General features: G+C 33.2%; 2 protein-coding genes across 2 annotated transcripts in view; one reads left to right on the plus strand and one right to left on the minus strand.

Moving 5' to 3' along the window:
• Positions 1 to 1,701: 1,701 nt before the first annotated feature.
• On the minus strand, positions 1,702 to 20,592 carry LOC106714840. Its single transcript, XM_045678297.1, has 11 exons — positions 20,442 to 20,592; positions 9,951 to 10,072; positions 9,539 to 9,647; positions 9,153 to 9,265; positions 8,727 to 8,839; positions 8,397 to 8,475; positions 7,961 to 8,088; positions 4,149 to 4,259; positions 2,314 to 2,459; positions 1,945 to 2,051; positions 1,702 to 1,820 (listed from the first exon to the last, which is right to left on the minus strand). Exons 1-11 carry the CDS (start codon positions 20,490 to 20,492, stop codon positions 1,733 to 1,735), a joined length of 1,167 nt encoding a protein of 388 aa, XP_045534253.1. The 5' UTR covers positions 20,493 to 20,592; the 3' UTR covers positions 1,702 to 1,732.
• The window catches only part of LOC106714779 (synapsin), a 75,548-nt gene continuing 73,892 nt past the window's right edge, over positions 20,570 to 22,225 (plus strand). The window contains exon 1 of the mRNA XM_014507883.2: positions 20,570 to 20,615. Coding sequence (XP_014363369.2) covers positions 20,570 to 20,615 — 46 coding nt within the window. The remainder of the gene's footprint in view (positions 20,616 to 22,225) is intronic.

Consider the following 22,225-nt stretch of genomic DNA (forward strand, 5'->3'; position numbering starts at 1 on the left):
GGTTATGTACCTTCTGACTTCTTAAATAAAAAAAAAAAACTTCAAGGTATCAGCTTTCTTACATGTTTATTAAACCTTATACAGTCACTAACAGCTTTTTACTCATGTTTCCACTATCGTCCGCATGAACAAAATATTTTTTATCTCTTTTTAAAAAAAAAATAGGACAGGTGATAGTTGAATGGTAAGTTTTGTACACCGGCAGCAGTGGAAATCAACCCTTATAGTTACCTAAAAACTGTAGTCAGAAAATTTGACAAAATTATTTGTTTCGCCTTAGCATTTCTGTTTCACGATCCATTATCAAGGTTCAAGATTTTACATCAAACTAGTAAATTACATGGGGATTAAAGAATTCATCACAATACTACAGACAAATTTTAAGTAAAATGTTTTGTTTTGTTTGTTATGTACAAAAAAATGTTTTCTTTTCGGGCGCTTGACCACAATAAGTTTCTAAGGAACCTATTGGTTTAGGAAACTTGCTGCGTAAATTCTAAAGATGTAATGCTCTTACATTTGTAAAGAAAATATCACATCACTTATAAAATAGTAGAATATGATTAGTTTTATTAAACCTGAAAAAAATTCCACTAAGATATACCCTCAGCATATATTTAATTACCAAACATATATAGTTTTGGTAAAATCTCGTTTATAATAAAATATTTTATATCATTCAGTAACTTTCGAATATCTCTATTAAATTTATGTCAAACATTTTCCTTATAATATTTTTAGTTATCATTAATTAATACAAAAATATAAATTCTAAGAATAAGTATTCATTATTGACATAATTTCGGACGGATTCGTTGCGTTTTTCAGTTTACAATTTGTATATAAGTAAACTAATTATAAATTTTAAGATTTTTTTTAAATAACACTAAAAAATCTCTTATTCTTTCATGGGAATTAAATGGCACACATGAAATTCATTCACAGAAAAAAATCTGTGCTTATACTTTTTTCGATGTTTTAAAAATCTCTTTTAAATTTGGATAAGCACCCTGGTTAATTAATTAAGAATTCAAAAATGATAATTGAGGTCTGAACCATTTCTTTGTTCAGTTATAAATAAAGCCTGCAATAAACTAGAGATTAGTATTTACACATACAGATTTGGAACAATGTTTTCCGATTTATTCGCGCCAATCATTTTCAAGTTCCCTGCAAAAAAAAAAATATGGTTATATCATTTTCTTACTTAGGATAGGACAGTGATTCTCAACCACTGTGCCGCGGCACTTTTGTGTGCCGCCAAATTTCAAAAGTGTGCCGCCAAATTTTGACTTTCGCTGACTTGCTGCACACGCACACTGTGTCTGTATTTCTTCGCATAAAAGAATAATGACAGAAAAATAGTTGAAAAAAAAAGTAGCGTCTAGAAATGTCATATAGATACAATTAATTTTATTCAGTTGATAAACTATTTATGCAGTGTGTTGTAGTAAGTAAATAATTTTTATCTTTTTCTTTGTGTGCCGCCAAATTTTTAAATCGTTAAATATGTGCCGCAACAAAAAAAAGGTTGAGAATCACTGGGATAGGACAAGCACCCACAAAAACCAAGCATACCCTATATATATTTCTTTTTTATAGAGGTTTTATTTGGATTTTGATATTTCTGATTTTCTAAAATTAGATGAACCGCTTGTTTCTTTCTTACCTAAATGTATTAAGTCACATAAACTAGGTCTATATAAGGATAAAATATGAATTAATTTACCATTTAATGTCTACTCCTGTGCATGCCAGAATGTCTGCTGCCCGGCCGTGACTGAACTATCGCGTAGTGGTCGCTGTTGTCCGACACAGACCTGAAACACAGAAAAAATAAAATATCAAATTAAAACAAAATGAAAACATGTAATGTAGCAGCACATTATAAATTAGAACAAATCCTATAAGTTTTCCTGTAAAGTTACTATCATTAATTCATACCTTGTTGAATGTATGGTGGATGAGGGGTATCTGCTACCGTATTGACTTCCATGCCAGCTGCGATAGGGGTCGTAATCCTCCACAACTGATGGATCCTTTTCAATCACCTGAAAACGAAAGGTTATAAAATAAGCTTTATTATTAGTGATACTTAAGCCGAAAGTTGCCTATGAAATTTAATCCAAATCTTAATTCGTCCCACTCAATTATTTTCTTTTTCTTGTCCTTCCATGTTCTACATCTACCATTTGTCTGGTTATTGTTGATGTCCATAGTTAGCAATGGTTTTTTGACATCACTACAACCTTTTTCTTATTTGTGTCAAAAAGAAGTGGTGTAGTTAAAAGCATAAATGTGCATTGTGCATACATCAGTCCTCGCACAGGAGCAAGTCATGGCGGTACAGAGGAAGCAGTTGATAAGCAGCATGACGAGGAACATGACGCCCAGTGCAATGGCCAGGTACAACAACCACAGTGGCCGCACGCTGCCGTCCGCGCATGCCAGAGCCGCCACTAACAACACAAAACACAGTTGTATATTAATAAAAAAACTACTTCAGTGCCGTAAAAACTTTATGGTGACCCGCAATTTTATACCGGGCATTGCGCAAAACATTATTTTACGTATTGGCGGAACGAAAAGATGCTGGATACATCCATGCATGCACTTTTCTCTACTCACAGGGCTAATCAGGATCCACCTTATGATTTGAAGTTATGTATAATCAGAGCTGGGCATTAACTCGTTAATCCGTTAATCGTTAATTAACGAAGTTAACATTTTGCTTAACGGATTAACTTTTAAGTTAACTTCAAAAAGTGTTAACGCTTTTGTAAACTTCCGTTAAATTCAACTTCCGTTAAAAAAAGTCCGTTAATCGTTAAATAAGTAACTTGGAGACGTGCTGTCATTTTGTTTAAATTACGCGCCACGCCACGCTCGTAAGTTCAGCTATGTTGGGCGACTGTCGGCGACTCGAATGGTGAACGAACGAGTTGATAATTGATATATGTGAAGTTCGCGTGCAAGTGTGATGCATCAGAGCGTCCGGGAAAGACGTGACCAACAGGACAAAATCAAAAGAAGGTTCGAAATAGTATATTTCATTACGAGTATATAAAACAAGAGTATGTAATAGCCCACATTCCGAACGCTCTTCGTCCCTGCAATACCCTCCAATCCCTTTTTGAGCAACTGTATCAAAACAATTTTTTACTCGTGCTTTTTCTTTAGCTTTTCCAAACTCGTGCGTTCTCTTTCCCAACTGTCAAAATAATGTCTATTAAAAAGAAAAAAAACAACCACGAAGTTTTTACAAAAAAAATCATTGAAGTTTTTATGATTCATGCAAATATTTCTAAAAAGAAGTTCCTAATTTGTTACAATATCAGATTTAATGATTTGATTCAATGAATTAGGTTAGGTTTCATTTTATTTCACCTCATTAAATTTTATTTTCATTTCATATCAATAAAAATAATCTACTGAAGACTTGGCCGTTAGAGCATAGTTCCCTTTGCCTACCCAGAATGAGTGAAGAAAACAAAAAAATCTCTGTTAGTATTCTTTTACAGTTGGCGCCATTTTTCAAACATTTTAGTTAGTTGAGTTTATTGTGTTTTTATTATTCTATTAAATTTCTTCATTTTTTCGCAACTGTATTTAAATAGTTGTTTAGTACACGTGCGGAACTGTCATTACAACATGTTCCAAATGTCAACCCTCACCTTCGGCTGCGCCTCGGCTCGGGTAGACATTTGTCGGAACTCTGCAATGACAGGCTTTCCGCACTCGTAATGAAATATACTATAATGCATTCATACTTGTCTCCAATACAAATTTGTTATAGAATGTATAGTAAAATTACTATTTTAAACAAGTGTCGCCACAATAACTGTGAAATTAGTATGTATAATTTTGGTATGGTTAACTGTTAACGATTAACTTTAACTTGCGTTAAATTTTCGAAAATTTAACGCTTTAACGATTAACGAAGTTAATTTTTTAATTAACGAATTAACGATTAACGAAGTTAACTTTTCGATTAACTGTGCCCACCTGTGTGTATAATAATACAAGTCTTAAAATTAAGCAAAGAAAGGCATATACTCTTCTGGCAGTTACACACAGCTAATTGTCATTTTACTCTTTATAATGATGATGATGATGATGATCTTTATAATATTGTGGTAATGACGTACCGTTGCTGTCATTAGGGTCTAGGACGAAGACGCTAGTGGAGGCAGTAAAGCTGCCCTCTTCGTCTCCGGGCTCAGCGCTGTCGCTCGTGCAGTCCACCACCGCGCAGCTGCCTGTAATAGCAATTTGTTAATACTCTTGTGACTTGACAATGCAAACACTGTCTAAAGAGTTTTCCTGCACAGTGAAACACTTATGGCTCTAACGTAAAGTATGTGTGTAAGAGTTTCTAAATTACTGAGACTACCAGATAAAAAATAATACTTACGGTAACGTAATAACTTTACCTTCTTTCCTTATCGTCGTCTACATTCTACTATATTTTTGATTTTGTTTTACGGTTTAATTGTATTACCATAGGTGGGCACAGTTAATCAAAAAGTTAACTTCGTTAATCGTTAATTCGTTAAATAAAAATTTAACTTCGTTAATCGTTAAAGCGTTTAATTTTAGAAAATTTAACGCAAGTTAAAGTTAACAGTTAAAGTTAATTTTGGTTTATATTACGAGTATAGGGCGCAAGCGGGAAATGGCCATACGAATAATCTCCGAATCATATGGACTAATTTTGTCGAGACTTTCAATAGAACTTAGGCTATTTTTTTACTGCGCTTACGAAATCTCGGGCGAGCGCTAATCCTATCTATAGTTTAGTTATATAATATACTCAAATAAAATTTTGACGATTGGGGTGATGTACTACTGCCTGTACGATATTAATGACATAGCATGCACTAGTTACACACACTTATATACTTCACTGACAATGATGGACAATTGACCTTTTCAGTCATTTTTTTATCGACCATCCATCTTCACGGAATTAGAGAGCTAACTAAATTTAGACAACACAAGTTTTCTATTAAACAGTGAGACATACTCGTATTATGGTAATATTCAAAAGAATATCAATCTCAAATCTCAAACAAAATGCAGTAAGAAGGGACATAAACGTAAGTATGTTTAATACATCTCAAATATAAAATGTCACCTATTTACTTCGGCCGACACCGACTGCGAAATAACAATAATTATACAATACTAGCTTTTACCCGCGACTCCGTCCGCGCTTAATAAAAAATAGAAAACGGGGTAAAAATTATCCTATGTCCGTTTCCTGGTTCTAAGCTACCTGCCCACCAATTTTCAGTCAAATCGATTCAGCCGTTCTTGAGTTATAAATGGTGTAACTAACACGACTTTCTTTTATATATATAGATAGATATGTTACAAGAAAGAAGAGAACTTTCTTTAGAGTTTAGAGGGTTTTCATGACATTATTTTGTTACTTTTCAGTGCATTTTGTTTGAGATTGTTTTTTATGTTATTGTAAAGGTCACTTGTGCCGACATTTGAGCCGTTTATTTTGAAAGTGACCTAACTCCGTTTTTCATTTTTTTGCCGATTACCATGATTACATGTACAACTTCATGTTATTTATCAGTGAAACACTTCAGATTATCAGAGAAAAAACGATAAATTTTTTACACATAAGTTTTCCGAATTAATTAAATAACTGATCCGTGTAGTTTGAAAGTGGCCCAACTCCATTTATAGTTACATCAAGTTATTGTTTCATGCATCTTAAAACATATTAAAAAATTAAGAAGTGAAAAACACATCATAGCTTACAAGTGACATGTGCACCGAGCAAAATAGAAACATTAAAGTAGCTTTAATGTGGTTGAAAATTGTCGAAGCTTTGGATAATAATATAGAAATTATAGATCATAAATTTTTAATGATATTAACATTCGTTTTTACCAAATGATAGAGATTTAGCCGTGGTAGAAACGGCATTAAAAAAAATAATTTACTGTACGTTCCCCAAAATTATTACAAGATTATTAAAAAGTGTCGGAAGGGTAATAATTTTATTCTAAATGAAATGAGACAGGAAGATTTTGTATCGACAAAATTATTAGAAGACGCTATTTTTAAAAGAGTAAAAAATTCTGATGGAGAATCAGTAAACTGGTTAAGAAAGAAATCAAAGAATATGTTGGATGCGTTTTGTCAGAAATGAACCATACAAATTTTTTTATAAGACATCCATGAATGAAAATGATAATTTTAAAGTTCTGAATTTATTACCACGTCGGGGTAGTCTAGTAAATTGTTTTGTAATTTTATGTTTGTAATTTTCTATGTTCTGTAATTAAAAAATGTTTTGAATCGCATAAATTATGTTTCCGAAGTGTTTTCAACATATTATGCTAAACAAATTCCGTATTATTTTTTTTTAATTTGAAACATCTTAAATTATGTTGAACGGACTTGGGCACCTTCAAATTTTATAATGAATCTGGCTGTTAATTTTGAAAGTGGCCCAACTCCATTCTTGATAAGAAAACGCACGTTATTTACTTAATAAATGCAACTATTTTAACAGGAACTTTAAATTTAACATCCTTAGATACGCTTAAGCAGTATGACTCCTTAGTATCTTATACGTATATTTTTAAATTCATTGAAACGCAAAACTTTCAATATCTCGATTTGAAGATAAATGGAGTTAGGCCACTTTCAAAATAAGCGGCTCATTTCATATATTAATTTTAGTATAACACAATTTAACATTATTTCACTAACATAATTATTTTATCTTTTTCCTCATTCTTTCTCGTTTTATCGTATACTTTTTTTTTGTAAACAAACAAATTATCTTCGCTATTGTCTTTGTGCAGCGCACGTGCATCCCCGACCATTAGAAGGGTTGGGGCCATAAATCCATCGAGTTCGTTATCGCATTCTCTGTGCGGGCTGTCCATTTGATCCTTTGTTCATATTTTTAAAATGCAAAATTATTTTTCGTTGACCATGAAGAAGCCCCAAAAAAACAAACGACGGTAATAAACACCTAAATCGCTTTTGTTTTTGAGGAATGTTTATTGCGTGCACATTTCGTCTTTCGTATTTTTAAATTTATTTTTCATTGTTTGTTTCTTATCTACGCAATGACAAAAAAATCCTATTTGTACGCTTTTTCAAATGAACCATAAACGATTTTTTTTTATATTTTTTGCCGTCTTTAAACTTCAATATTAAAATAAACATTTTCGTCGCCAACAAAGTTTAGTTGTAATTTAGTTACGACGTTGAAGAGTTATGCACACTTGATTATTTTGATTGCAATTCAACGCAGTGTTTATCTTTTTTACTAGATTTTTGCGTTTCACGTATAAGACAAAGTGTATAATTATTGTATTTAGAATAAAGTACTTTCGTACCTTATGTTGATTTTATAACAAAATCATGTTCTAAAAAAAAGTGATGTTAAATAAATGAAAACTAGTTTTAATGTGAATAAAATGTAATATAGACTTTTCGAGATATTTGTGTAAATGTGAAATAATTAATAAACTTTGAAGGTGTCTAGCGCCTAAACTTCGCAATATTTGATAGAGGTAAGTTTGGTTAAATCGTCACTATTTTCTAACAAGGATTCTGCGGTACTCTTTTGATCAAGTCTTTCCCGGCCGCTCGGTGTATTGTATAACCTACATACACTCGCACTCGCTCGTTCTCGTTCTCTCTCGTTCTCGGTCACCATTCGACTCGCCGACGGTCCCCGAACATAGCCGAACTTACGAATGTAGCCTGATGCATAATTTAAATAAAATGACAACACGTCAATAAGTGTCTATTGTTACAATTAACGGACTAAATTAACGGAAGTGAAATTTAACGGAAGTTAACAAGAGCGTTAACACTTTTTGAATTTAACTTAAAAGTTAATCCGTTAAGGAAAATGTTAACTTCGTTAATTAACGATTAACGTATTAACGAGTTAATGCCCAGCTCTGTGTATTACCTTTGCATACTCCGATATCGCACTGGAAGTTGACTTGCGAGGAGCCTGGGAACCGGAAGATGGAGGAAATCGACAGCTCCGCCATACCTTTCTCGTTCTTCACCGATACTTGCTGTTTTAATGGACAACTGGAATGAAAAAAAGAAAAATATTAGAGGCATCAGACCGTTTCGAAGACGATAAACAGAATTAAATCAAATTTGTGAATCTCCCTCTGAGACATGTGTGGAGTGGAACACACACAAAGGTGGGTATAGAAATGCTGTCGGTTTAACAACCGTTTTATGAAGACCAACACATATTAATATTTTTATAGTAGTTTAGTTTTGCTAAGACACTCACAACGCTTATTATATTATTTTGACAATATAAGATAGCATAACAGCTCTTATTGCAAAATAAAACAAAAATAGGGAGATACTATCTGTAAACTTACCCTCTTCGATCTAACAGCTCGACGGTGTTGTTCCGCATGTTAAACGCGAAACAATTTTTCATTCTGATCCCGTGGAGTCCTGTAAAGTACAAACATTCATCTTCAGTGATATTGCAATTTCATGCTCGAAATGCCTTGACGGGTGGATGTAATTTGTATGGATATTTTTTAAATTGCAGCCTGTCATTTATTAAAAACGTTTTTTGAATTAATCACGCTATTGTATTGTTATCTTATCAGTTGTGGTTTTATAAATTATTGGAACTGTTTCTTAAAACTGAATGATGTGTTTTGATCAAACAAAAATGACGTCATAAATTGCTAAGTTACCGTCAGGTTTGCTGATTTCAGCTTTCAACGTGTAATGTAGTCCGAAGGCAGCGTTAAACACCTTGCGCCCGTTGTTGTCTAGCATACGTAGTGATACTGTTGACGTTTCATTTCTGTAATCAGATTGATCATAACTTGTAGCTAGAATTTGCTACTATTTTGACAATCACTATTACTTACTACCTAAATATTAGCTACGTAAATGTTATATCCTATGATAATTTATAGAGTGATTTGTCGCACTTGCCTTCTTTTTCTGAACTTAATCTTCTTGGAATTCTGTTAATTTTATTGCTGTGGTGGAGTGAAAGTGAAATTTGTGGAGTAAATCGATGTTTTTCGTTAAGAGTACAACTTAGCATTATTTGAAGCTGTTGTCACTATTTAGTTACAATGTATTCTATTACTTAATGTGGTAGTAGGTACCTGGAGTTCTTGAAGCCTGTCTTGCCGCAGGTGATGACGTAGAACTTGTCGTCGGCCAGCTCCAGTGTCCGGTGAACCCGCACCGCCAGAGGCAGTGACCGCTCGTCCGTACGCTGAGAACATGCATTACACAAATTAATGTTAATTGAAGAACTGTACATTTTTGTAATACAATAGAGGAAATTGATGATTTTTTCCCCTTAAATGGAGAAAAGTGCCAAACAAGCACTGGCCACCTACTTTAAATGGACGGCTGAAACGCGGTTCTTTCGTAATCTATCTTCTTCCGTCGAGTCCAACTCCCATTCCATTCTATTCTTTAAGAAAGTGATGAACACCCCGTAGAGTTCTGTGCAGGTTGTACTTTTGTGTGTCGTAATACTTACGTTATTCCAAAAGACGCCGCAGTAGTCAGGAGTGCCGGGAGTCGCCATCAGGCTGATGTCGAAGTTGAGGGACTCGCTGCCGTTGCCCGTCGCCATACATGCTGGCGTCCTGAAAACAATAAGTCAATATGCGTGTTTAATCTCTAACAATTGAATAATAGTACTAGAAGCTTAAAGCTTTCGGTGAGATAATTTTGCTAAATATTACAATTTATACTTTCCAATCATGTTTAAAACTTACTACTTAGTAATACTCGTCTTTGTGGTTACAAAAAACGACCAATCTCAATTGCACATAATTCACTGTTTCGATAAAAAATACGAGCTTTTGTGTCATAAACAAGACGTAATTACTTTTTAGGTAACTATAAAACGAAATGAAAAACTATTATCAAATTAAGAAATGTAATACCTGAACTCTCTAGCGTGTGCAATGCCATTGAAGGGCTGGTTGAATTCGATGTTGATGGACATAACACCCGTCTTGCAAGTCGCCTTCACCGCCGGCGAGAATTCGCCGCTGCTCTCTGTGTTCTGTAAATAACAAATATGTAATTCTATTGTAGTTTTAGAACTATTTCTTCTCAATAATACAAACAAAATAATTTCATTACAAGTTTTTCTTCTGTTTTTAGGTCGCATCCTTCTAATTCTTCTTCAATAATCTGATACTTTAGTTGTTTTTACTGATGTTTCGACATGGGTAGTCACAGTCAAAGATTAATTTATTAAAGGTTATATACGCAAGTACGAAGTTATTATAAGAATTTAATTAATTTTATAATTATGTACGAGGTTTGCCTACAAAACTATTTCCATTTTAGAAAGTAAATAATGCAAGGCAATTGTTGTTAATTAACTTCTAAAATAATTTAAATTGTTCTTGGGTGTAAAATATGCATTATTTCAACCTTAACCTACTAGTTATGGTTTGATGATTTTTTATTAAAATACCAACGAATTGTGTAATTACTTTATTTTTAACCTCATTCTGCTCATGGTAGCCAAGTTATCTTAAAAATGACGTATCAAAGCAAACAACACATATTTTATTTTACAATTTGATTAATATACCTACTATGTTTTCGTGTGAAAAGAAAATAGCTTTTAAATTGTATCTTCGCCGTTGGCTAAGTTTTACTGCTTTAAATCTTTGCTACTCGCTCACGCATTGCCTATTTATGGGATATTTTAGCGGAAATAAAATCGGTCATTTACCTAGCCCAAAATATGTATGAACGTCTACACGTTATGTTGAACTAGCTGTCGCCCGCGACTTCGTTCGCGCAGATTAAAAAGAAAATTTAATAAGTAGCCTATGTGTTCTTCCAGACTATGTTCTAAATCTATACAAAATTTCATCAAGATCCATTGAGCCGTTTCGGAGATACCTTTACACAACATCCATCCATCCAACCATCCATCTAAACATTCGAATGTTCCAAACATAAGGTTCCATCCACATCCGAAACCCTCGTTTACTCACCATATTGTTGTTTTAGTTTTTTTCCAGGTGAATTCTAGGAGAACGAAAGATATAACAATATATTTTGCTTCTAGTGTTTCGGCAGTGCAGAAAAACAATATTGATGTAATATTCAACTAACTGAATATAATTATTAGTAGCCTCGGAATCGAATCTAATCTAACTGTAACCGTATGTGCAGACGATTGAGTACAAGTTTTCTTCGAATAGCAATCCTTTCTTCAGCTGCGTAAGAGTACTGTATTTAGTAGGTAATGGGCAAGCTTTTGTAGTACTGTGAGATACAATCAGTTGGCAGGCAGGCGCGCAGGGCTGAGGTCAACGGACGGGGCGCGGGTCACTCGGATCACTCGCCTGTTTCTTGCTTACCTCAGCTTTGACAAGGAAAATATTTTGAATAATTCACTACGATGGAATTTTAATTAAGACCTTATTTTGTAGAGTCCTAGATTCTTGATAACTTACTGTAGTTTTTTTTTATATGGGTATACTATTGAAATATGTGAAAATAGGTAATAATTGATTGGAAAAAGTGAGCTTTAGTTCATTGATTTAAGTTGAATACAAGGACTGCGTCGTTAAAGAGTAATTGAAATTAGAAAATACAATAAATATTTCCATAACAATATGTATTTTTTGTTTTTAACTCGTTTAAGTCAACACTATAATTTGATGCTATAAATTAAACGGCACTATATAATAAATCAGATATAAAAGCTATCGACTTAACAATAGGCCCCAGTCAGGTTCCGAAGGCCACCAACTTATATTTTGCAATCGAGATCGCCATTGCATTGTAATTATTTAGATTTGGGCCACAATTTGGTCTGCGATCAAACATATCTCCTAGTTGAATAGCTTACCCGACTATTATTACAGAATATTATACATGAAAATAAAATTATCTGACGTTAAACTGATTTTTTACTTTGGAGAATCTTATAAGAATATTAAGAAAAATATTTTATCACTAGCTGTCGCCCGCGACTTCGACCGCGCGGAATAAAAATAATAGCCTACTTATGTGTTTTTCTAGACTATTTACTACACCTATACAAAATTTCAGAGAACCTTCAAACAAACATCCATCCATGTAAACTTTCGCATTTGTATTTTTAAATACAAAAAATAGTCCACATAAGCTTGTATTCCTAGCAAAAGAGTTTATGTTAATAGAAAGGTGATAAAATACATTACAGACGCGGAGGTAACATTACTTCTTCAAGTATCATCTTTCATTAAGTCAGTTATTGTTCAATAACACAGCGTATCTCAACTCGACATCCGTTTATCTAATACCCGTATCATTTTATTGTAGAACCTTGCAATCCAATATTACACGGAGATTGTGCAACTGACGTATAACATGCTATATCACCGTTGTTTGGTTAACTGTACCTATGTTTAAAGCTCATGTACGTTTAAAATTCGGGATCACAATAACCGGAGAAATAGTAATACTAAGATTACTGTGTATTTCTTGTCGACTAACTTACCGTTGGTTTCAGAGACCCTGTATAAAACATATCGTCATCCCTGTCATTATCTTTGACAAAACCGAGATAACGATATGTTTTGAATTTGGATTTTGGTCTTAGAAACCTACGGAAAGTTTGTACGTTTTCCGATAAGATTTAAGTTTTGAAACGTGAGCTTACAAAGCGGTACCTAATATTGGGATCGTTTGCTCCAAATAATAAGTAAGTAGTTATGTTTTCGTCATACATACTACTTGCGAGGTTTTTGTTTATTTCGTTTGTCTTTTTGTTTTCTGGTTAGTTTTTAAGGTAATGGTTTTTTGATGATAAAATTAAGTATGATATCATACTTTTAACTGTGTGAATAAGTTTTTTATATATCAAATATTTTGAATACAAGAAACCAAGTCTTGACGATGTTATAATCAAAAGGAAATTAAAATATTTTAGTGCAACTAGAATTTTAATTGTATTCGTCACAAAGAGACAAATAATAATAATAAAACTATATAACAATAACAGAAAAATAATGATAACATCAAATATATGTTAACAACGGCTGAATACGGTACCGTTGTTTTTATGTAATTTGTTTCCAATCTGTATTGAAACTATATTTACCTTACACGGCCTACCATTATGTAAGTGCAAATATGAGTTCACCGAAGTATATGTGTCGTGTTTGATGTAATCTGGCAACCGGTCCGTTTCGATTCGCCTACGTCACGCCTCGCCGTATGACTTGCGACAGCTCCTTGAAGCCAATACCATATAAGAAACTTGAGTCATTAATTTAGTTTTGTTTGTTATGAGATAATAGATGGTTGCTAATATTTAAATGGGAACAACAAAGTTGTTTTTTCATAATTAGGTTCCAGTGTAAAGTTTATGTGCAACTAAGACTACTTACCGTGGGTTTCTGAGATCTAACTTTGTATAGTATTCTATGTGCTATGTAGCAAGTGCTGTTATGTAGTTTACGCGTATAATATTAGTGCTTTAGTGGTATAAACTCTAACTATAAATAAAATCGATTGAAATTTCAATCTTAAAGTCGTCAGTGACCTTAATTTGGAATTGTTTAAATTAAAACAAATTGTATTTGTACCCATAATTTTACACTTAAGTCACTAATGTTGTTTGAATGGTGTGTGCAATTTCCCACGGAAGCGGTGATGTATTGTTAGGAACACTTGGATGTCTGCAATAGGAAGTGTCGAATGATTACTGTTGATGATCGGCGTATCTAATAACATCTTGCTTGTGCGTTGCCGACGCTGATAGAATACATCCATACATCGGTCATTTATTTATGTACATATGTTTTTGTTGCAATCATTTTGCTATTAAATTCTCTGACATACAGCTACCAATTTATTCTAGCTACAGCTATTTTTGAAAACATATTATTACGCGTAGCTGTTGACATACTTCGCTACTAAAAAAAGGACACTGGTTTTATTCTTTTTTTCGTATTAAACTGCGGCAATTTTCATCCGGCTGGTAACTTTTCGTGGAATTCTCGACGCTATTATCTTAATATGTACTTAAAATTTTATATCATGATTCGTACTCTGTGGGGTTTATATGTCTACGATTCAAAAGCTTGAACACGAATTACGTATAAGTTACTTCGTTTTTGATTTTAAGTCATTTATCTTGATTTGAGTTTGGAGATTATTGCTATCAAGAAATATTCCTCGTTTACAATGGTTTTGCGAAATTATTTATATACTCGTATTAATACATTAAAAACTGAATTATTTACATCCAACTGTTTTAACATTAAATGCCACTGTATTGGCAAAGCTTTGAAATGTAAAAAAAATAAAAACGTGGCAAAACAAGATGGCGATTGTTGTATTAAAATAGTTTAAGGTATTCGAAGAACTAGTTCTGCAGTTACTCAACTTAATCACCTTACTTGAATTTATGCTGTCAGATATGTTAATATGCTTCATTCCAAAATAATAATACCGTTGATTTTCACGGATTAATATACATAATACTGCATATTTTATTCAGTTTCTTTGTCTTTCAACAGAAACGGTATTTAGTTATTCTCCTAAAAAATTGAATATCATATTTAACTCTCGAATATTTTCCAGACATTAGATGTAGGTAAAATCGCCAATTTGAATTTAAAAACTTAAGTTCTGCATTTAGAAATTCCTTTGTTGAGTTATATACATACTTATATGAGACTCATATAAATGTAATATATATGTTCCTTAAAACATCATAACTTTGTTACTAATTTTGTACTTTCACAAAACAAAAATGTTTCTGTAGGTTGAAATTGTCGAGGTCTTCATTCAAAAATGACCTTGTTAATCATTTAGACAAACAAGCGTGGGATGTTCTAACATTGATTGTTTATTTATTCTATTTCAGTGTGGAAAATTGAAAAGTGTCAGGCGTTATCAAACGTGAGACGATTCGCATGGGTTTTTGTTTCGCTCTCAACAACGAAGACAAACAATGTGTCACAGACACGCCTGTAACATCTTGTATCGTAAACAAGATATATCGTAATAAGGTATGACGAAAGTCTTCAATTATCCTCACAAAATTTTAAGGAAACTGTAGCAAGTCACGTTTCCTTCGACATATGTCTAAAAGAATATCTCTCATGGTTATAATAACGCATTCGAGTTAAGAGCCTTCTTTACAAAAACATTGAAACAAGTTTTTTTCGAGGGACTATAATCTAAAAGACTGATATACATTTGCGCGGCTCACTTTTTTGCCAATCATATCTTGGCTTTAAGCTCTAAGCCCTCCTCGTTATATATCGTTTATTTCTATAATTGCTATATTTTAGTTATATATTTAAAAGAAAGTCGTATTAGTTACACTATTTATAACTCAAGATCGGTCGAACTGATTTAGCTGAAAATTGATGGGGAAGTAGCTTAGAACTAGGAGACGGACATAGGATTTTTTTTTATCTTGTGTGCATTTTTTTTTATTCCGCGCGGACGGAGTCGCGGGTAAAAGCTAGTAATATAATACGTTCCACTTTAAGTAATAAGGAATTGCCTTATTATTAAAAAATTACATGTTTGCTACTTGCAATTGTTTTAAGATAAATAACATTGATAAAATTCGTCTGTCCTTGTATGAAACTTGACTATTGCGAAAGCTTCGTCAGATATCTGATTGTATTAAGGCGTTACGGCAGTGGAAAATGGCGCTGGCGTTGCAACGGTCATTTCCGAGTTGATACACATCATGATAGCCCGCGGCCGAAGCAATCAGAGCGGCTCGGACCGAGGATATTTACATTATGTATGATATAAAGTAGAAAATTATATAACCTAGTCATCGTCTCTCTTATCAAAATCTATGTCGTACTAGAAAAATTATTTTTCGTCTTCTAAATCATTCTAACAATCGTTCTGTCAGTTGTCACTTTCTTCTCGATTATGTCACCACCATGCATTGCAAAAACAGATCAGAAACTTAGTAGAGTTCGTAATGAATTCAATTTTTATGGCTCAATTTGAATCTCTGAGACAGCAGTTTTATAACAAAAATGCGATACAGTAACGGAAAATCTTAATAACAGAAGGAGCAACAGCAACGGGTGAATTATAAAGGCCGGACGACCGAGGAAGACGTGACCTTGTTAGAGCGGAGGTCGCATGCGCCGCACCGCAGCCGATAGACAGCTCGCAACTAACACGCTAACTTAAACTTCGATACACAGTTGCGGTATCGACGAGTTAACATAATGCCAGCCGTAAAAATTAAGGCAAAACATTAAGATTTATAAAACCGTGCGCGCCGAACCCATGCGAGTGGGATAAGGCCAGGGAGATAATGATAGTTATGTATAATTAGTTATAATATAATTTTTTTTAAATACAGGACAACAATTGGTGACAAAATGTATACAAGAGCGCAGCTCGATTCTCCTTGAGCGTTCTATAGTTATTCGTCGCACGTTACATGTCTACAATGATGTGCTTTGTTCCATTTGCTAGCGTGTAACGTGATGTCATGCTGGGACGACAAACTTGTCGCATGTCGTTCGCTACCATAACTAGAGGATTGTTATTACCAATATAGAAATAAATTTTTAAAACTAGTTGTAGGATGTAGAAAAACAATAAGTCTGATTGACTTTAATACTCTGGGGAAAAATACGAATTCAATGACAAACGTCACTCGTCAAAAAGTGAGTCTTTAAGTGGTTAGGCTACAGTAGAGGTAAGCTGTTTGCTTCTTTACCTACTTCTATTTTAAATTTATCATAATGTTATACATACGGAATTATTACAAGTTATATGACATTACTGTAGAGCAGTGAAATTTAGACAGGTACAAATGACTTGAATATAAAAAGGGTCATATTACTAAAAGTTGCGTTATGATGATACGAGCAGGAAAACAGGGATCAAACTATTAATAGCGTTTTCACTGTTACCACACATAAATCGTTTATATCCGTTAACTTCATTATTTAAGCACTTTAATAACTAGTTTTTGTCTTTCGCACATTAATATTGGTAAGGAATAGGCGAAATAATTGATGATGCTCGTTAGTGTGATACGTGATTATTTTAGAACGACTCGTTTCCCGTTTCCATACTTTAATAAGTTTTCATGAAAATATTATCTATTAATATTTGTTTATTATACAAGATAAGTAGTAGTAGTCATAACCGTTGTAAAGTTTATTCATTTTAAGGGATTTTAGCAACAGGCTGTAAAAATTAAGCCGAAACTTTATGGTTTATAAAACATTGTGCGCTTACCCCACGTGAGTGGGATAAGGCCAGGGAGGTTAGTTGTAGAGAATTTCAAGTCAACTTGATGAAACTTTATCAGGATGTTTAGAAGACGCGAGTCAATTTCTGCATCACAAAAATTTTAATTACATTTTTGATGAATCTACTTGACATTTGGAATTAATTAAAATAATGTATTTGGTTCAGATTTGTAGTATAAAAAAATATTTTATCATACCCTTTAATAGATGTTGCCGAGTATTTGAATAACGAAAACTTTTTATGGTATAGATGCTGCGTATAAGTCAATATCATACAGATTGCAAATCTAATTGATGTATAGTGACTAAGCAGATTATATCGTATCTTGTCGTTTGTACTCAGAATTATTATTCGGTCTTAATAAATATTTTTTTTAAATGGTAATTAAACTAAATACATTTGTGTATCGTCTGTGATAATTCAAAAATATATATCGAAGGCACCTTTTGGAATTAGATTATTAGTATTACATATATATTACCAGCATTTTATTATAAATCTTAAATATAATTTTAATGATTAATGATAATGTAACATTCTAACGGTGAAAGAATTTTTAAATTGGTGCTGTAGTTTTTAAGTTTATATTCCTTACAGAAATTAAATCTTTTCTCTGTCAAAATATTAATCCAGGAATAATATCTAAATATAAATTTTAATCCATTCCATCTGCTACGTTTGTAGAATACTAATTTTGTTCCGCATTTACTTTACATACGGCACACGCAGTTTTTAATATTAATTTAAGTTGAATCATTGACATGGGGCCTACTATGCATGCGTAGTGAGTCAATACGTATTGAGTCAGTTGTTTCCATGAATGATAGTTGTCCGTACTACTGGCACTGCATAACTACAGCCTGTCTTGAGTCATATATGTTCATTTCGTTGTATTATAGTTTAGTTCAATATTTGATTTTATCAATAAATTTACAATGACTTTATACATATAACATGTGTACTCGTAAATGGCTTAATACTCACGTATTTGTAAAGTGTCGGCATCACCCTGATTTAAGGCCCCTGATGGGCTCGAAACTAGTCGGTGCCGATACCGTACAATTACGTGAATGCTTAGACAACTTTTAACTACAGTTCTTTGGATTTTTGTGGTACCATAGACGAATAATGCACTTAATTTCTGTTAAAAAAAATAATTAAAAATACTATCAATTTATTAGTATTTTTATAATTAATATATCGCTTTAGATACGTTTTATATGTTCTAGTTGTCGCCCACAACTCCGTCCGCGCTGAGTAAAAAAAAGTATATTAGTTGTCTATGTGTTCTTCCAGACTATGATCTACATCTGTGTCAAAATTCCGGAGATATGTACCTTCAAACAAACATCCATCTATCCATCAACACATTCGCATTTTTAATATTAATAAGATAAAACCGACATAAATGTTTAATAACAATAGTTTATGTGTCACGACTTCTGTGAATGGGTTAACTACCAATTTAATGTTATAGCAGTTACTTGTATCAACAATCACGTATATCTTTTTGATGCCGTGATTTTGACAAGGACATTTTTTTATTTCTAATAAGAATATTTACTGCAATATTTAACTCTCACGATATAACTGCATTGAGGTATATGTGAGAGTAAAATATATTCCATAATGAAGTCCTAAACTAATGGTGATCTAAGTCGCTATGTCGCTAGTAAACAAGTAGAGTATAGTATAATATAAATATATCCTTTAGCTTTGGATTCTACCCAAGGTGTTTAATATATGACATTTTAAAATCGAAAAGCAGTAGTACATCGACTTTGAACGTTTAGAGTTTAGAGTATTGTCCGGTCCGTTCAAGCGCTTAACAACTGTGCCAGTGTCCCTCGATAATACTGATAAATATGAAGGAATAAATAAAATCTTAATCCATGCAGTTTTACCATAAACTTCATCATAAACAAGATTATTTAGCAAATTCAGGGTGATAAATGTATAAGTTGTCAAATGACCCTGAGTTTGTTTAAAATGCGTTAAACAAACTAAGTGAGCGCAATATCCGGTAAAGTTACACTTCAAGTTTGTAACGGGCACTTGAATGTAATGAACATAGTAAATGTATTGATATTTGGGTGATTAAATTAGAATTGAATTTTAGCGTAGGCGCCAGTAGCCTTGCGGGCATGTCTCACTGTTTTAAAGGTTGTCCTACACCTCCTCCTTATAAGGTAGAGGTAGGCCATACCCAGTACACCCAGCACAGACTATAATGCAACCGACCCACGCTATATTAATATTAATAACCTGTTATCCATTGTCTTAAACTCGATTCGGATGAGAAATAATGAATAAAATCTTGAATAATATTCATTCTTTGCATTCTAGTTAACTTAATATTGCAAGTTAAAAACGTTAAATATTTATATTTAAACAGCAGCTGATCGAGTAAGGTCTAAAGAATTTACATAGTCTGTGTACATACGAGTACATTCTGCTTAATGCCGTTTCAAGGTTTTTTAAAGTTATATTTACGACGTAAAAAAGTGTATTAATGTAATTAAGCATACGTATATTTTGAAGTGCGTAATAGAATAAAGTTTTATAATACTAGTTAATTGATTTATAGAGTTTGTAAGTGTTTATGTAATAGAGTGTTAACATTTTCCCATGCGAAGAGTCGGCGAGTCAGTGTTGTATGATCAGTTACGGACGCTAACTGGGTTACAAGTATTACGTCGACGCGCGTAACCGTAGTGTTTTTAACTCCTCAGTTATAAAACAAATATAATTAATACATTATTTTAATCGATAAATAAGTTATGCTTCATGCACTGATGGATGCTTTCACTGCGCACAGACACGACAAGTCGTTTTACATTAATTTGTATCTTCCTTATGAATCAAATAATTTAAAACTAACCAATAATTAATGAACATTTGCTTGAATTTACTTTTTATTGACATTTAATCGTTTTAACTGTTAACTTATCAATCACGTCACTTACTGTCTTGTTACTAAAACCTTGACAATAAACAAATAGAACATAATTAAATTGAAAAAACACAAACCTTCTTATAGTATATAATCATACTATAAGAGAGTACAAATGTCTAAAATAAACCTTAAAGCATGGAAGGTAGCGCTTCTAAGTAAGCGCTGAGATCATAATTTGTCAGTTGCATATGCAATGCATAATCACCTGAGCTGCTGCTAACGCCAAGGCGCCAATTAAATAACACAACGGCCACATGTTGTCCAATTCAACGTTACACTGATCACAATATTAAGTCACGGTTCGTTTGTTTAGTTGTCAGTCGTCAGCGCATCATGGCGGCTGTCCGGCGCGAGGGACCGAGTCACACTGACAGCCTGGGTAAGTAACCGGCCTAACTTACAAGAACTAAGGCCAGTTTCACACGAGGGCTGAACAGTGAGGCAGAATAATAGGACAGAACAGTACTGCTATTGTTAGAACGCACCGAGATGGAACAGTACTGTTTAGAAATATACATATCTGTTTAATCAATAGCAGTACTATAGTGTCTACTGCCCTGTGTGGTTGTTCTGCCCTTGTGTGTAAGTAGCATAACTTTACTTTCTGTGAACGGATGCGTCCACACACGCAACTATTGTCTTAATGTTTGCTAAAGGTGTTTTGTTTGTACTGGCCATATATGACTTTATCGAAAACGAAACTTGTATATACAACGCAGTGCAAGCTTTACCTATATATATATATATATGTACTTTATTACAAATCCAATAAGATTAAAAGGTGACCCTTTTACGTTTTTCGTTATTAATTTAATTAAGTGAAACAAAGAAAAAAAGACTGGGACGCTTAGATTTATTATAAAAACAAATATTATTCGACACAGATTTATATTGGGCTCAATGGTAATATAAATTTTTGTACTTATATTGCTCTGAAAGACACAGTCGATTTTTCTTTATGCGTTATCAAAGTACGTAATTAATAAGAGAAACAAATATAATTTTTTGTCACAAATGACGCATGATCTAGATAATATTGAGTGATTTAAAATTTAAATTATGTTAATTTAAACTTTATTGTTATGTAAATATAATACAATCTGATGAAAATATATCGAGATGAATGTCTTGCCAAACTCTAGTGTGAAGTTGTGTTCTATAAAATGTTGCGTCGGCGGCGTGGCTCGCAATTACAACACACGAACACAGACCCACTTCGTATGTACACGACACACACACTGAACTAGCCAGGTAAAGCACCCGATGATCCTTCCTAAACTCTAACTTTTTGTTTTTTGTCAGTTTCGTTCGACTAGTCTGGACTTTTGCACTTTTTTACCAAAGCTGGTTTGACTTGTTATGTTATAAATTCTAAGAATGATAAACGTATCATAAATTTGAAAAGTATATGATATGAAACAACAAGCAATTTGTAAGAATTTTTCTACGTCCAAAGAACTTAAAAAAGATTTCAACGCGTACCTAAGTAATAAGTGTGCTTAAGTTTTTATTTTTAGCAAGATTATGTAGTTGAAAAATTTAAAATATAGTTCTGTAAGCCACTAGAGCCGATAGAGCCTCATTTACGCGAAAAAAATGAGTCAACAACTAAAGATTTATTGAAAAATATTAAATTTCGTGACTAAGGAGAGCAACGAAAGTGTGAATCCAGTATACTTCCAAATGGCGCCATCTAGTACACATTTCGTTCAACATTTGTTGTAAACATCTGTATGAAAAGAGGGCGTTGCGATCTGCGGACATGTCTCCGCCCAAAATCAATAATCCAGTGGCTTGCGCTGTCCCGCCGATTTTCACATCAGTATCTCGTAAGGGAGCCCATTTCACTCGTTTTCGTGTTGGTTAACGCGCACCAGTGCTCCGTGAATCACTACTAACCTTCTCAGCTCACCCTTATAACAGTAAGTAAAATAATAATTATTGTATAAAATAGTTCGCATCAAACTTACACTTGCTAATATTAAAGTA

This window comes from Papilio machaon, chromosome 6 (assembly GCF_912999745.1).
Source record: "Papilio machaon chromosome 6, ilPapMach1.1, whole genome shotgun sequence".
In the NCBI taxonomy this organism is placed as follows: Eukaryota; Metazoa; Arthropoda; class Insecta; order Lepidoptera; family Papilionidae; genus Papilio; species Papilio machaon.